Source organism: Macaca fascicularis, chromosome X (assembly GCF_037993035.2).
Source record: "Macaca fascicularis isolate 582-1 chromosome X, T2T-MFA8v1.1".
NCBI lineage: Eukaryota > Metazoa > Chordata > Mammalia > Primates > Cercopithecidae > Macaca > Macaca fascicularis.
This window is the reverse complement of record NC_088395.1, coordinates 47,734,405-47,751,865: the sequence shown is the minus strand read 5'-3', so window position 1 is coordinate 47,751,865 and position 17,461 is coordinate 47,734,405. Positions and strand designations below refer to the sequence as shown.

Genomic DNA, 17,461 nt, shown 5'->3' with positions numbered 1-17,461 from the left:
AGTCCGGCCCCTATTCTAGGTTGAGTCCAGCCTCCGCCAATCAACGCAGAGCCAGGTTCCTCCCCTTTTTAACTCTGGCCACAGTTCAACCCTGCCCTCTGAAGGCATTTCGTTTCTGCCACTCAATGCTCCTTCGTGTGCCTGACAGCCATCCTGCCTTCCTACCGCCGCTGTGTTCTAAATTCGTCTTCTACCCAGCTCTATGGTCTTCTCTAACCAAAGAATTGCCCTGCCCGCCTACGCGGAGCCCAGCCCGACCCACTCCCGCCGACTGCTACGCCCATTTCTATACAAGTCCTGCTTCCGCTGAGCAGCGTGGCGTGCGGCACCACCCCCTTGGTGTTTTGGCAGGGGTCTAGGAGTCCCTCATCCGCCAATCAGAGAAAAACAGGGCTACCCACCCCCGTCCTTGGAGGCTGTCTTCCATCAATCCCATGTAAGCCAATCAGTGTGAGGCAGCCCCCCGCCCTCTACACACACGCCCCGAGCCTCGTCAGTTGCTCACAGTCCGTCAGTCCTTGAGCCAATCGGCGTAGAGCACCGGGAAGGCCGAACGCGCCTCCTCGGGACTCCAGGGGCCGTGAGCGTTCCATCATTTCCCCTTAGGCCAATCACGGCACAGCTCTGTGGGGAAGGGCCCGTCCCCCAACCCCTCGAGGCCTTGCGGCCGATTAATAGCGCTTTGGCCAATCAGCGAGCGGCGGGACACTGGGCTCCTCCTCCCCGGGCCCACGTGAGCCGTAGGGAAACGCAGGGGCGGCTTCTAGGTGCTGCCGCCGCCGCCGCCGCCACCGCCACCACCACCGCCACCGCCGCCTCGGAACCCAGGCCTGGGGGGCGGTGGGGCCGCGTATGGAGCCCCCGCCCCCCGGAGCTGCCAACATTGCCAACGCCACCGCCACGCTACACACAGGTGAGCTCTGGGCCTGGAGGGTGGAGGGCCCCGTCCGTGACCCCACGTATCCTTCCCGCCCCCGCGCAAAGGATGTGGCTTGGCCGGTGGCCTGCTGGTGTTCGACTCCCCGCCGCCACCACCACGGCTGGTGGACCTGCGTGTGGCATTGCTCAAGCCCTTCGTCCCTTGTAGTGGATCTGACCGTGGCCTAACCTCCCCCTCCCGTTGTGTAATGGATCGGTCTGCGTGCTTATGTTTTTCCCCACGCCAACTTAGGGTGGACTCGTCCATAGGCTTTCCCCCTACCCCCACCCGCCCCCCACCCACCCCCACTTACAGGGAGCCAGCCTGTGACAGTGTTCAGCCCCCTTAATAGTAGGTGTATCTGAGTGTTTGGATTTCTCCTAGCCTCAACTTTCATAAGACCCGTTCGTGGCCTTGTTTATTCCACCCCTCCTGTACATTGTAGCGAAATCAATCCGTGGCGCCGCACCCCTCCGCATCCCTCTTTAACAGTGAGTCTACCTGAGTTTGTATTCCTGCCTCCTCCAGTCCCCCAATGCATCAGTCCATGGCTTTTTTCAGAACCACCTCCCCCCCGCCCCCACCACCACCACCATTTTATAGTGGATCAGTCTTCATGTTTGGATTCACGTCCCTTTAGCTATCAGTCCATTGCCCTATCTGCCCTCTCGTTTTCGTAGATTGTCACTCTAGCCCTTGGGGTTCTCTCTTATTTTTAATAGTGGGTCAGTTTAGTGCTTTATATCTCCCTATTTTCAGTAGCTCAGTCCATAGCCTTTTCCCTCTCTGCTTTGAATCAGTCTGTGTGATGGCTTTTCTCTCCCTTTACTGTGGTGCAGGAGTCTGTAAGGTTTTCTGCTCCCCTTCCCCTCAGGCGATGAGCCTCATCACCCCTTCCCTTTGCAGTGGATCTGTTCATTGGCCTTCCTCCCCCACACCCCTGTATGCTTGCACAGTCCCCCGCATACCGTCCCGTGAGTCCAGTGCTTTGTAATTGGGGGAAGGTCGGCCGTGTACTTTCAATTTCCTTCTTTTTTTTCCCCCTTCCCAGAAGAGAACGTGCTGATCCTCTTTTCCTTGTGGAGCAGTGTATGGCCTTGCCTGTCCCTCACCTCTTAATAGTGGGTCAGCCTGATCACACTAGTAACCACAAAGACGTTCTGCCTCACTACAATAAGTGAATACATTAGCAACAGTGATGATGGTAATGCCAGTAGGAGCTAGCGTTTATTGAGCACCTGCTGTGTATCAGGCAGAGTGTTTCATATGAATGAGTTCCTTTAATCCTCACCACAACCCCATGAGATAGGTAGTGAGCGAGCTGGGCCATAGGAAGGTTAAATTCCTTACTCAAAGGTGGCCCAGGAAGTACTCAGGACACAGGATAATTTTTGAGGCTCCCCTCTTAGACCGCATCCCACCCCACGTGAGGCCTCAGTCCTTAAAAACCAAATTAGTTCCCACCTCCAAGCTTTTGTTCTTGCTGTTCCCTCTGCCTGCAGAGTGGTCTTCATTCCCCACCTTCTCTCAGCACCCACCCACCCCCCAATACCAGCAGCTGTGTGACCTTCGATGTGTGATTTAACCACTTCCTCTCTGTACCTTTTTCTTCATTTGTGAAATGGGGGATCAGAACTAGAATCCCCTCCAGTGTAAATAAATATTACCTGTGAATTAATGGTGAAACAAGTAACCTTTCTAGCATTACCGCCTATACCTTCCCACCCCCTTACTGTGCTCCAACCACACTGGCTCCACCACACAGCTCCTCAAACATAGCAGGCATGGGCCAGCCTCAGGGCCTTTGCATTGGCCGTTCTTTGTGCCTTGAACACCACCCCCGGATCTCTGCATGGTTCCTTTCAGCACTCTGTTCAAATACCAACCCCCAAAGGATGTTTACCACACTGTGGTGTGTGGAATGCAGTATAAAAAGATACATGTATCAAAGATGTTTCTAAGAATGCCAGTTTATATATGAGTAAGGATTTTCCTCCTTTTCAAAAGGATGTGTTCACAAGACTGAGGTATGTAATATGCTCTGTAAAGTTACAAATATAAAAGCTGTTTCTAAGAGTGCTACTTGTATATGTGAATAAGGACTGTGTTGTTGCATTGAAAGAATGTGTTCACAAAACTGTGGTGTGTAGCTGGGCACGGGTGTGCACCTATAGTCCCAACTACTCTGGAGGCCGAGGTGGGAGGATCACTTGAACCCAGGAGTTCCAGGCCAGCCTGGGCAACATAGTGAGATCCCTGTCTCTGAATAAAAACCAAAAAACAACCACTGTGGCGTGTGTAATACACTCTCCTAAAGGCACAGGCATAAGAGATGTTTCTAAGAGTGATTTGATTTTGTTGTACCTGGGTAGTGTTATTTCAGTAAAGATTGATTGTCACACCATGGTGCTTGGAATATACTATACGAAGGCACATGTATAAAGAAGAAGTTCCTAACAATGCTACTTGTAAAAACAAAAAAAGTCAACCCCTCCCTGGCCATCTGAAGCTGCACACCCAGCAGGGCTCAAGCCAGGTCCCTGCTTTGTCCCATTGCCCTTTATCACTGTCTGACACACTGTGTGGGTTGTTTGTTGTCTGTCTCTCCACATTAGAATGTGAGTCCCATGAGGACTCAGTTTTTGTCTGCTCATTCACTGCTATGTCTCCAGCAACTGAAAATGTACCAGGTAAACAGCAGATGCTCAATAAGAATTTATCCCATGAATAAATGGGAAAAAGATAATTTCAGACACCAGCATAGGGGTCAGATGGGGAAGAAGAAGGGATATGAGAGCTAGTTAGTTGGGGCTGTTCATGCAACCAACCTTTACTGAGCCCCTCGTGAGTACCAGGCACTCTTCTAGGTGCTGGAATATGGCAAGGAACAAAACAGGCCGAAATATCTGTGCTTGTGGAGCAGACATTTATTAAAGTTGGGGAGGCCGGGCGCGGTGGCTCACGCCTGTAATCCTAGCACTTTGGGAGGCCGAGGTGGGCGGATTGCCTGGGCTCAGGAGTTCGAAACCAGTCTGGGCATTACGGTGAAACCCCGTCTCTACTAAAATACAAAAAATTAGCTGGGCATGGTGGTGTGCGCCTGTTATCCCAGTTACTTGGGAGGCTGAGGCAGGAGAATTGCTTGAACCCAGGAGGCGGAGGTTGCAGTGAGCCAAGATTGCACCACTGCACTCCAGCCTGGGTGACAGAGTGAGACTCTGTCTCAAAAAAAAAAAAAAAAAAAAAAAAAAAAACCAAATTAGGGAGACAGACTATGTGAACAAAATAAATAAGTTAAATTAGCATAATAGACAAATGCTGAGAAGAAATAATGAAATAGGGCAGGTAGGAATCGAGTCTTGGGGAGTGGTTGAAATCTTAGGCACAGGGAAGATGACTCTTGAATTAGGGCCTCACGGTGGAGAGGGAGGGAGCCTTAATGTCTAGGGGAAGAGCATACCAGGCAGAAGGAAGCGCCAGTGCAAAGGCCCTGAGGTGCGATGGTGCCTGCCATGTTCAAGGACGGCCAGTGTCGTCCAAGAACATCAAGGCGGCCAGTGTGGCTGGAGCAGAGTGCGGGGAGGGGCAGAAGGTGAGGTCACACAGGTGATTGGAGCCAGATAGTGCAGGCCGAGGTGATACATAGGATAGGATTGCAGGGGCAGGGGGAGAAGGATGACACACTAGCTAATAGCTAGTATCTGTGGAGTATCTACCACACATCAGAGGCACTTTTTTGTTCAAATACCAACCCCCAAAGGATGTTTACCACAGGGTGGTGCCTGGAATGCAGTGCAAAAAGATACATGTATCAAAGATGTTTCTAAGAATGTCAGTTTATATATGAATAAGGATTTTCCTCCTTTTCAAAAGGATGTGTTCACAAAACTGAGGTATGTAATATGCTCTGTGAAGGCACAGGTATGAAAGCTGTTTCTAAGAGTGCGAGTTGTATATGTGAATAAGGACTGTATTGTTGCATTGAAAGAATGTGTTCACAAAACTGTGGTGTGTAACTGGGCACAGAGGCTGAGGTGGAAGGATTACTTGAGCCCAGGAGTTCCAGGCCAGCCTGGGCAACATAGTGAGATCCCTGTCTCTGAAATAAATAAATAAATAAAAATAACCACTGTGGTGTGTGTAATACACTCTCCTAAAGGCACAGGCGTAAAAGATGTTTCTAAGAGTGATTTGATTTTGTTGTACCTGGGTAGTGTTATTTCAGTAAAGATTCATTGTTACGCTATGGTGCTTGGAATATGCTATACAAAGGCACATGTATAAAAAAGAATTTCCTAACAATAGTACTTGTAAAAAAAAAAAAAGTCAATCCCTCCTTAAGTCTTTTACAGAAGTATTTTACAGAATTGACACATTTAATGCTCACAGAAGCCTTGGAGGGTGCGTGTACTTTTGAGAATATTTGACTTTGAGAGTAAAATATCCCCATTTTACAGATGAGGAAACAGGCACAGAGAGGCTGAGTAACTTGCCCAAGGTAACCTTGAGCCAGAATAGCCAGAACAGGGGCAGAGGAACATAAGGCTGAAGACCCAGAAAGAACAGATTTGCAAGAGCGGGCAGGTTATTTGGCACCTTCGATCACGCAGAGGAAGAATGAATTCTTCCTGGAACGCGATGATTGTGTAATTGAGTCCATGAAGTGAGGGAAGAGCTCTCCCTGAGGGGAGAGCAGCCCGTGCTTACCCTCAGAGGTTGGAACTGTCTCGGAACGGTAGATAGTTCAGGGTGGCTGCCTCAGAGCCTTTGTACACGCCGTTCACTCCGCCTGGAGGCCCTCCCCCACAGAGGGCAGCCTGGCTTGCTACCTCCCCTGCTTCAGGCCAGGTGTCACTTCCTTGGGGAAGAACTCCTTGCACACCCTGTGTAAAACAGCATTCCTGTCACTCTCTAGGATCTTAGCCTTCTCTGTTTCTCTTCGTGGAGCACTGGTGGTGTAAGGTGGCTAGGATTGCTCACTAGAGCCATACCACTTATGTTTTGAATTCCGGCTCTGCCGACTTCCAGCTGTGTGACTTGGGCAGGTTACTTTTCTGTACCTCCATTGCCTCATGTGGAAAATGGAGGAAATGGTAATTCCCACCCTTTAATGGTGGTTTGAGGATTCAGTGAGTTAAATGATTCAAAGAGTGTGCAGCACATGGTAAGCATCGTATGCCTGGCTTGCATTTTTAAATTATTAAAATGTATTCATAGCATACCCGTAGGTGTCTGACAGGCCTCTGAAACTGACCATCTCCAAAACTGGCATGACCCCCCTCAAAACTTACTCTCCTGCGAGGCTCCCACCTCAGCTGACCACAGTGCTGTCCTTGTGGGTAATTAGGCCACAAACCTAGACTCACCCTGGACCCTTCTCTCACCTCCCCCAGGCAGGCTATCTGTCAGCAAGTCCTATTCTGTGTTCAGGCTTTCTCCAGAACCCAGCCACTTCTCACCAGCCCCACTGCCACCACCATCGTCTACCGCAGTGGCCTCTTCAGCCCCGATAGTCTATTCTCCTCACAACCGCCAGGGGGATCCTGTTAAAATCTCAGTCACAGCCTGTCATCCCTCTGTTCACAACCCTCTCGTGGCTCCTGTCTCACTCAACGTCCTGACAGCGCCCGAAAAAGCCTGGCTCAGTCTGGCCCCCGTCACTCTGTTCACCTCTCCCGCTGCCTCCCTGCTCTCCCTCCAACCCGTGCCGGCCTCCTCTCCCCCTGTCACCTACCAGTCTCCAGCCTTGGGCCCTTCACACTGGCTGCCACTTCCACCTGGCTCGCTGCTCTCAGATACTCACGAGCCCAGTTCCTTCACTTCCTTCAGGTCTCTGCCCGGTTGTCTCCTCGTTGGTGACTACTCTCCCCTGACTCTCCACGTGAAAGGAACAACTCTCCCCTGCTTGATTTCTTCTCCCATAACCCTTCCCACCATTCGACGCACTCTTGTACATGTTTGCCTTGTTTCTCACCTGCCTTGCCTGCTAAGATGTGAGCTCCTCTGGAGCAGGCATTGTTGTCTGTTTCGTTCTCGGCTGCATCCGCAGCACCTGGCCCACTCACCAAAAGCTTGCTAAGTGAAGGAGATGGAAAGAAGTAAACATATCCAAGCAAGGCAGATTGCTAGAACTCTTATGAGGGGTCAAGTGGGAGAAATGACAAAATACAAAGCCGTATGTGCTATTGAAGCTGGAAGCCCACCGTGACCTTTCACTCAGCTGATAGGTGCTGTTGCAGCTGAAAGAGGAACTGGTAAAATTGCCTGTCTTTGCCACCAGGAGTCACTCTGAACTCTTTGGGCTTTTGAAACAAGCCTGCCTGCAAAACAAATTCGGTGAGGTCTCTGGTGACAGGACTCTCTAATCGGACACTTCATGGCTTTGTGACTTGTATAATTGAACAGGAAGCTCATGTTTATTTCCAGTTTGCTCTCAGGAAAGAAAGCAGTAATGGGGTGACAGGGAGGATCCTGTTCTTTGAGGGACATGCTAAGAGGAAGCAGTTGGTGTGAGGGGCCATTTAGTCTAATGGTGAGATGCTTAGCCCACTGGAACCTGACTGCCTGGCTCCACATGCTGGCTCTGCCACTTGTGGACTGTGGAAGGTACGTAGACATTTGTGCCTCCGCTGCCTCATTTATAAATTAATGACAGTAAGACTACCTACTTCTCAGAGGCGTGATAAGGGATAAATGAGTCAATGCCCATTAAAAAAATATAACAGTACAGGTGTACATGCCCTTACCCAAAACCCCTGGTGCCAGATGCGTTTCAGAATTTCAATTTCTTCAGATTTCAGGAAGGTAACATGATGCATATACGATGTTACATAACACCCCTTAGTAAGCTCTGCAGTCGGCTGTGTTCATATTTATGCAGCAAAATGTATGAACACTCTCACACTAAGTGAGAATCAATAAAGACCAGAAAGGGCCTTGTTTCATTTCAAATCAGGTTTTGCTGCCAAAAGAGGTATAAGAAGCTTTCTGCTTTTAGAGCATTTTGGATTTTGGAATAGCAGATAAGGGACTATGAACAAATCAGAAACTAATATTTAGAGCTTATCATATACCTCAGGCATATAATATTTAATCTATACAATATCTTCATGAACTAGGTATTGTTATCCCCATTTTAGCAATGGGCATATCATTATCCCTGTTTTACACATGAGAAAATTGAGGTACAAAGAGGTTAAAGAATATCAGCCAAGCGTGGTGCCTCATGCCTATAATCCTAGCACTTTAGGAGGCCAGGGAGAGAGGATTGCTTGAGCCTGGGAGTTCAAGAACAGCCTGGGCAACGTAGTGAGACCCCATTTCTAAAAAGAAAAGAAAAAGAATATGCACAGGGTCACACAGCTAATAAGTGGCAGAACCAGGATTCAAACACTGGCAGTCTGGCCCTAGTGCCTGGGCAGTTGTCCAGCAGGTCATATTGCCTCTGCTTAGAACAGTGCCTGATGTGTATTAAGCTCTCAGTAGATGTTAATTATTGCTGTCATCGAGAAAGAGAGCATTCAGAGCCGAGCATGGTGTCTCGCACCTGTAATCCCAGCACTTTGGAAGGTCAAGGTGGGAGGTGGGTGGATCACTTGAGGTCAGGAGTTCAAGACCAGCCTGGCCAACATGGTGAAACCATGTCTCTACTAAAAATACAATAATTAGCCGGTCGTGGTGGTGGGTACCTGTAATCCCAGCTATGCGGGAAGCTGAGGCACGAGAATCACTTGAACCTGGGAGGCAGAGGTTGCAGTGAGTCAAGATTGTGCCACTACGCTGCTCTCCAGCCTGGGCGACAGAGAGAGACTCCATCTCAAAAAAAAAAAAAAAAACAAAGAGAACATTCAGGGATAGTAACAGGACAGAGAGATCAGGCGTTCAGTTTTAGGACGGCTTCATAAAGGAAAGGACCTTCAAGGTGGAACTTGAAAGATGAGAAAGACTGCTAGGCAGAAGAAGGAAGCCCCACGTGGAGTGAGCAGCCTTTGCAAGGCTCTGGCAAAAAAACCTGAAAAACTTAACATTTATATGGTAGAATTTATATGGTATGTAGAAGATACAGATAACACTCAAATAAGGGGGATGGAACTAATTTTCTATTCTTGCTGTAATAAATTATCACAAATTTAGCTGCTTAAAATAACATATTTGTGGCTGGGTGCAATGGCTCACGCCTGTAATCCCAGCACTTTGGGAGGCCAAGGCAGGTGGATCACAAGATCGGGAGTTCGAGACCATCCTGCCTAACACGGTGAAACCCCGTCTCTATTAAAAATACAAAAAAAACTAGCCAGGCGTGGTGACGGGCACCTGTAGTCCCAGCTACTCGGGAGGCTGAGGCAGGAGAATGGCGTGAACCCGGGAGGTGGAGCTTGCAGTGAGCCAAAATGGCGCCACTGCACTCCAGCCTGGGTGACAGAGCGAGACTCCGTCTCAAAAAAAAAAAATTTTTTTTTAAAATAATGAGTTATATTTATAGCTGTTATACCTGTTGACCTGAGGAGAATTTTGAGAGTCCACAGAAAAAAAAAAAATTGTTATAGGTCAGAAGTCCCATACTGGTCTCGGTGGGCTGAAATCAAGGTATTGGCAGGGTTGTGTTCCTTCTGGAGGCTCTAGGGGAAAATCCATTTCCTGCTCATTCAAGTTGTTGGCAGAATCCAATTCCTTGAGGTCGTAGGACTGAATTCCCTGTTTCTTTACTGTCTGTCAGCTGATGGCCATTCCCAGCTTTAAGAGGCTACCCACAGTCCTTGGCTCTGAGCCCCCTTCCTCCATCTTCAAAGCCAACAATGGCAGGTTGAGTCCCTCTCACATTTTGAATCTCCCCTGCCTCTTCTGTCATCACATCTCTGAGCTACCTTTCTTTCTTCATCATCTGCTTTTCAGAGCTCATATGATTAGATTGAATTTAATCAAATAATCCAGAAATAATCTCCCTGTCTTAAGGTTTGTAACCTTAATTTCATCTGCAAAGTTCTTTTCTGCTACGTAGTATAAATAACATACAGGTTCCAAGGATTAGGATGTGGAACAGGGGTGGCATCATCTGGCCTACCACAGTCTGCCCTCTGACCGCCACAGATTCACATTTGTCCCACAGGCAAAATACATTCACACCATCCTAAGATACTCATGAGTTGTATCCCATCACAGGGAGCATCCCAAGCTGGATTGGGGAGCTAGAAGTTAGTCTGGGAATGTTTAGGGAATGATGGTAGGGTTTGAGGACAGAGATGGAGAAAAGATGACAAAAAAAGGAATCCTCCTCCCCCTGACCTCTGCCCCTCCTATGTCCACAGCCTCTCAACTCAGCTGTTTGCCCTCCAGGTACCCCTGGGATGGCGTGAGCACTCCCCCAGCGATGGACCCATCTGTGACGCTGTGGCAGTTTCTGCTGCAGCTGCTGAGAGAGCAAGGCAATGGCCACATCATCTCCTGGACTTCACGGGATGGTGGTGAATTCAAGCTGGTGGATGCAGAGGAGGTGGCCCGGCTGTGGGGGCTACGCAAGAACAAGACCAACATGAATTACGACAAGCTCAGCCGGGCCTTGCGGTACTACTATGACAAGGTACAGTCTCTCAGACCAGGGCTGGGACCCCCCCTAACATTTATATCAGAGATTTTATTTTGTTTTGATTGCCATAGCTATGACTTTGAAAACAATGTTAAAATTTATCAGTTTTTAACCCATCCATTGGTACCGTCAGGCCAGTATTGGGCCCCTAAGCACTATCTCACCTACTTTCTTGTCTTACTGCTTTGGCAAAAACCATCATTGCATTATTAATACTGACTCCTACTCCCACTCTGAGATCCCCACAGTGATGCTGCCCTGCCATGCGCATTTCATTTTCGTGTCATATTCCTATAGCCAACATTTTGAAAACATGGTTAATAATGGCTGGTCCTCATTCTGTCCTCTGGAAGCCCTAGACCAGTGCTGGGCTTCCCTAGTTATTTCATAGTCTTCTCTTATTCCAGAATATTTCATATTCCTAGAATCAAAACCTCCCTGACAGTATTATACCAACTTTTGCTTACTTTGTCCTCTGGGACCCCAACATCTTTAACCAATTATTTTCTTATTCCTTAAGCTAAAACCTCTGCAACAACATGTTTAGTACCAGCTTCCACACCCTATCTTCTTAAATTCCCAGAGCAGCACTGGTCTACCCCAATATTTATATCAATTGTTTTCATTATCTTATTCCTACAGCTAAAATTTAAAATTTCCCCCATTCTGCCCTCTCAGACCCCCAGGCCACTGCTGGGTTTCCCCTCCCCCCAATATTTATACAAGTTATTTCATCTTCTTATTCCTCCTGCTGAAACTTCCAAACAATATTCATGAATATCCCTTTTCGTTCCTCTTTTGAGAAACACGGGCCCACCCTGTGACATATCTGACCAGCACTAAGACTTCCGCAGAATGCCCTAGTGCTCCCACACTCCTCTTGCCCGTGCCCCCCAGAACAGCCCTGGACCTATGCTGCATACCCTTCATAGTTTATGGCATTTATTCCACTTTCATATTTTATTCCTTGAGCTCAACCCTCCAGAACAATATTAGTAATGAGGCTCCCTCACTGTGCCCTCTGGGAACGCTAGGTCATCTCTGAGACCCACCAGACCTGAAAAACCCCAAACATGCTCTGTGACCCACCCAAGCCAGCCTTGATATAGGCCCTCTCCCAATATTTATACCAGTATTTTTAATATTCTTGTCTAATTGCTGTTAGTTACTTCATTTTCTTACCGCTTTAGCTTCAACCTCCACAGTGGTATTAATAATGAGGCCTCCTCGCCCTCTCCTCTGCAGTGACCTTGCCCTATTCCACTTCTGTGTCATTAGCTTCAAATAATCCTCTGTATTAATAATTCATCGCCCCATCCATCTATATTAATTTACTTTCTTCCAACATTTATATCAGTTACTTCATTTTCTTGTCTTACTGCATTTGCTAGTCTCCAAAACTGTGTCCTGACAGTCACCCACAAGGCCTGGCCTGTGAACTCCTGGTTCTTGGAGCCAAGAAGACTTGCTCCCACACCTACTACCTTCCCTTCACGGGCCCCATTGTGAAGAGGAGCCACAGTGTGGAGGGGGTGGGAAAATCAGATAGATAGACCTGGAGAGTGACAGAGGGAGGCTTGGAAAGGGGTGGATGGGAAGGGGCTTAAAGAAAGAATTGTTGTGGAGAGAAGAGAGAAAGGGGAGGAACTAGGGAGGGGTATAGATAAGGGGAATCTAGGGGGAGAGGAAAGAGGTAGAAACCAACGGGAGAGGAAATGGGCTGATAGGCTGAGAGGGGAACTTACAGAGGAGGGACAGGAAAGCCAGAGAGGGGCAAGTGGGAAGAGAGCCACTAGGAGAAGAGAAACACCACTCCACCCCGACATACACACACCCTGCCTCCAGCCTGCCCCTTTCCTCTCAGGCCCTCTGTTCCTCTCCTCCCTTTCTAGAACATCATCCGCAAGGTGAGCGGCCAGAAGTTCGTCTACAAGTTTGTGTCCTATCCTGAGGTCGCAGGGTGCTCCACTGAGGACTGCCCGCCCCAGCCAGAGGTGTCTGTTACCTCCGCCATGCCAAATGTGGCCCCTGCTGCTGTACATGCCACCCCAGGGGACACTGCCTCTGGAAAGCCAGGCACACCCAAGGGTGCAGGAATGGCAGGCCCGGGTGGTTTGGCACGCAGCAGCCGGAACGAGTACATGCGTTCGGGCCTCTATTCCACCTTCACCATCCAGTCTCTGCAGCCACAGCCACCCCCTCATCCTCGGCCTGCTGTGGTGCTCCCCAATGCAGCTCCTGCAGGAGCAGCAGCGCCCCCCTCGGGGAGCAGGAGCACCAGTCCAAGCCCCTTGGAGGCCTGCCTGGAGGCTGAGGAAGCCGGCTTGCCTCTGCAGGTAAGGACTGGAATATAGAAATCCAGTAAGAGGAGGCAGTAAAGAGGACTGATGTGTAATCCCCGGATGATGAGGGAGGCTGGTAGAAGAGACATAGTGCTCCTGTTAAAGGAGATAATGGTGGAAGGAAGAACACAGACATCCTCTTAGAAGGAGGGATGGGGCAGAGAGCTACACAAACCCTGAGACAGAAAGGGGAGAATACTGTGCTACAGTTAGTAGCTGCCGAACATGTAGGTGCCTGAAATATATTTGTTTAATGCACTAGTTCTCACACTCTAGCGCTCATCAGAATCACCTGTAGGGCTTGTTAAACCACAGATTGCCAGGCACACCCCCAGAGTTTCTGAATATGTGGGGCTGGGGAGGGGCCCAATAATTTGTATTTTTAACTTGTTACCAAATGAGGCAGATGTTGCTGGTTCAGAGGAAGGTAAATTTTTGAGAACCACTGTTTTAATGAATGAGGATGGTATCCCTCAGATTCCCACCTGCTTCAGGTTGTCTTACCCCAAGTCCCCTGTCCCATAGGAGGACTTGCCCCAGAGGAAGCCCTACTTCCTTGATGAAGTCCTATGTCCTGTTGGAGAACCTGCTCTGATGCCCCCAGTACCAAGTGCCACTTTCCCGGGGAAATCACTGGGTAGCCCACAGGAGAATCCTGTGGCCCCAACAATCCTTACCCTCTTTGTACCTGCTCCTCTCCCAGGTCATCCTGACTCCGCCCGAGGCCCCAAACCTGAAATCGGAAGAGCTGAATGTGGAGCCAGGTTTGGGCCGGGCTTTGCCCCCAGAAGTGAAAGTGGAAGGGCCCAAGGAAGAGTTGGAAGTTGCCAGGGAGAGAGGGTTTGTGCCGGAAACTACCAAGGCCGAGCCAGAAGTCCCTCCACAGGAGGGCGTGCCAGCCCGGCTGCCCGCGGTTGTTATGGACACCGCAGGGCAGGCGGGCGGCCACGTGGCTTCCAGCCCTGAGATCTCCCAGCCACAAAAGGGCCGGAAGCCCCGGGACCTAGAGCTTCCACTCAGCCCAAGCCTGCTAGGTGGGCCAGGACCCGAACGGACCCCAGGATCGGGAACTGGCTCCGGCCTCCAGGCGCCTGGGCCGGCGCTAACTCCATCCCTACTTCCTACACATACGTTGGTGAGTGCCTGGGGAGGTGTGGGATGGGTGGGTGCCAACCCCAATGGGACTGGCATGTGGCAGGTGACTAACGGGAATCAGAGGAGGGCGAATGTGGTTGTCCCTGAAGAGGGTGGAGCCTTCGAGTGTGATTGACTGGGCTGACGCTGGACTGGAGGGATGGGGTTTGATTAGTGAAGGGCAGGGCTGCGGACTTTTGTGGGTGGGACCAAGGGGCTTTCTGTGGGACTGTTTCTGGGTTGGGGTGTGGCTTAAGGAACCTGAGCAGGGCTTTTTGGTCTGGGATTTGCATATGGGATTTCATGGGTGGGACATGAGTTAGAAGTTGACCCTGAGCTGTTTGGATGGTGACTTGAGAGGTTTGAGAGCAGCATTTGGATAGGGTCTTGTGGGTGGTCTTGACCAATGAGGTCTCTAACTGAGGGTGGGCTCTCGGGAATAGGGAGTGGGGGGTGTCTACGGAGTTTGAGAGATCGTAGGCATGGCCTCCATAGTTACCATCTAGGTGTGTGCACTTTGGGGAGTGACCCTGGGAGTGTGAGTGGGAAATCTGTGGTGGGGCTAGGCCCAAGTCCCTTCCAGCATCCCACATCTACTCTCTACTCACTTGAGCTCCGACCACCCTCTCCCCACAGACCCCGGTGCTGCTGACACCCAGCTCGCTGCCTCCCAGCATTCACTTCTGGAGCACCCTGAGTCCCATTGCGCCCCGTAGCCCGGCCAAGCTCTCCTTCCAGGTAGGATCCTCTTTCCCCATTTTGGACAGGGTGACAGACCCAAGAATGGCCCCCATCTGTGACCTCTCCCTCTTTTTACCCCCAGTTTCCATCCAGTGGCAGCGCCCAGGTGCACATCCCTTCCATCAGCGTGGATGGCCTCTCGACCCCCGTGGTGCTCTCCCCAGGGCCCCAGAAGCCATGACTACTACCACCACCACCGCCACCACCACCACCCCTCCTTCTGGGGTCACTCCATCCATGCTCTCTCCAGCCAGCCATCTCAAGGAGAAACATAGTTCAACTGAAAGACTCATGCTCTGATTGTGGTGGGGTGGGGATCCTTGGGAAGAATTACTCCCAAGAGTGATTCTCATTATCTCCTCCACAGAAAACACACGGCTTCCACAACGTCTCTGTTTTCCGTCAGTCCCCCAGTGGCCGCCCTTACACGTCTCCTACATCAGTGGTAGGGGCGGTTTATTTATTTATTTTTTGAAGGCCACTGGGAGGAGCCTGACCTAACCTTTTAGGGTGGTTAGGACATCTCCCCCACCTCCCCACTTTTTTCCCCAACACAAGACAATCGGGGTCTGGCTTGAGAACGACCTTTCTTTCTTTATTTCTCAGCCTGCCCTTGGGGAGATGAGGGAGCCCTGTCTCCATTTTCAGATGTGAGTAGAAGAGTTAGTTTGTTTTGTTTTATTATTCCTGGCCATACTCAGGGGTCCAGGAAGAATTTGTACCATTTAATGGGTTGGGAGTCTTGGCCAAGGAAGAATCACACCCTTGGAATAGAAATTTCCACCTCCCCAGCCTTTCTCTCAGACAGCTTATCCTTTTTCAACCAACTTTGGCCAGGGAGGAATGTCCCTTTTCTTCTTCTTCCCCCTGAAAAGCCATTCCTTTGTCTGCCAACCTCCCTGGGGTCCTGCCTGTTTCCTCCCAATGGAGGGTTTTTTTGCGGGGTGGTCCCCGTCTGGGGGGCCCCTCCAGCCAGTTCTCCAGGTCTCCCTGTCTCTCCCCCCGCTGCCATTTTGATAGTATAATCTATTTTTAAATGGGGCTTTTCAATAGGGGAGAGGGAATCATCTCTTCCTATATTTGGTGGGGTGGGTGGGAAGGAAGGGATTTGGGGGGGAATCTTCCTGCCGCCTCCCCCCTCCAAGTGTTTATTTTTGATACCAAACGTGTATTTTCAGTTCCCTCCCTCCCAGCCCCCCAATTTCCTGCGGGCGGGTACAAAGGACCCTTTCAATGTCCCTGGAGTTGGGAGGGAGGAATGGGGGACATAAAGCCTGTCCTGTCTCTATTCTAGGCAAGAGAGAGTGGGTTCAAAAGACTCCCGGGCTCACCTGTTAGCGCTGGCCCAGCCCAGGCCTCGGGACCTGGGGGTTGGTGATTTGGGGGACGGTGCTACACTCGTCTCCACTGTTTGTTTTACTTCCCCAAAATGGACCTTTTTTTTTTCTAAAGAGTCCCAGAGACTGGGGAATTGTTCCTGTAAATATATATTTTTCAAAGTGATGCTGGAGGCTGCTGGCACTTTTTCTCTGATGTTGTAAGGACTAGCTGAGTGTGACAAGCATGACTGTGTGGAAGGCGTAAGGCAGAGGTTGATGGTGAGAGAAGTGGTGTGATGGCGTGTGTGAGAAACAGTAGTAGGGACTGCATATTGGTAACCATGTGTGTGTCAGAGATGTGGAAAGCTGTGATTGTGTGTGAGAGAGTACAGAAGTTGTGACCACAGACTTTTGATGGTGTGTCTATGTGGGAAATCGCGGCCGTGTTTCAGAAAATAACTGAGCCTGGACGAGTAGTCAAGGTACTGTACAAGAACCTGTGATGGTATGCACAAAATAATATCTACGAGAAGAGAGTGGGGACTGCAGCCCCATCAGTGTTTGATGGTGAGCAAGACAGACTGAGTGACCCAAACCGCATGTGAGAGACTACGTGGGCATGAAACTACAGTAGAGGTTGTCAGGGATTGTGGCAAAGATTGTATAGGTGACAAACCTCATTATAGGCGACTCAACGTTTGAGAAATAGACAATGTACAAAACTACTTGAGCCTGTAGTGTCAGCTAAAGCTGTAAGACTGTATGGGTGCGAACTTGATTGTACGAGAGAGAATGGCTATGAGACCAAACCAGCAACTGAGACCAAAGATACAAGAAGGTGCAACTGTGTGTACGAAAGCAGGCGTGAGAGACTGTAGCAAAGACTGAGAAACAAAACGAATGGCTGTGACTGGGAGAGTGTGAGAGGCCGTGTGTGTGTGTGTGTGTGTGTGTGTACACCTGAAACTAGTGGCAAATCGATTTACCGTTACTGCCACATTCTGTCCCACAGGTTCAGGAACTGTGAGGAAGTGGGAGAGAAAATGACAGTGAGCCGGACGGAGCCACTGACATGGTGTGAGAGACCGCGTCACTGGGCATGCGAGGGAAAGGGGCAAGGAACTGTTGATGAGAGACTTGCAGTAGCAGTAACTGGGAGTCAGCAACTGGGGGAGAGGAGCTTGACAACTGAGTGATGTCAGAGCGTCAGGGGGTTTGTGAAAGAGTTCATAAGCAACCATAAATCCGGGGCCACGCAAAAGAGCTGAGCAAATGAGACACGGCGAGTGACCACGTGGCGGTGTGTGAGAAACTTGTAAAGCTGTGCACGTGTGTCCATGCTGAGCTTCCCATATGAAGAAAATGACGGTGTGCACGACCGAGACAGGGCCTGGGTGACTGTAGGTGACTTATCAAGGGCCTA

The 17,461-nt window shown here is 49.9% G+C and overlaps 1 protein-coding gene across 1 annotated transcript; it reads left to right on the top strand.

Annotated features, from left to right (window-relative positions):
• Window positions 1–740: 740 nt before the first annotated feature.
• ELK1 (ETS transcription factor ELK1) lies at window positions 741–16,222 on the top strand. Its single transcript, XM_005593430.4, has 6 exons — window positions 741–913; window positions 10,253–10,496; window positions 12,395–12,838; window positions 13,548–13,979; window positions 14,615–14,716; window positions 14,802–16,222. Exons 2-6 carry the CDS (start codon window positions 10,287–10,289, stop codon window positions 14,898–14,900), a joined length of 1,287 nt encoding a protein of 428 aa, XP_005593487.1. The 5' UTR covers window positions 741–913; window positions 10,253–10,286; the 3' UTR covers window positions 14,901–16,222.
• Window positions 16,223–17,461: the final 1,239 nt, after the last annotated feature.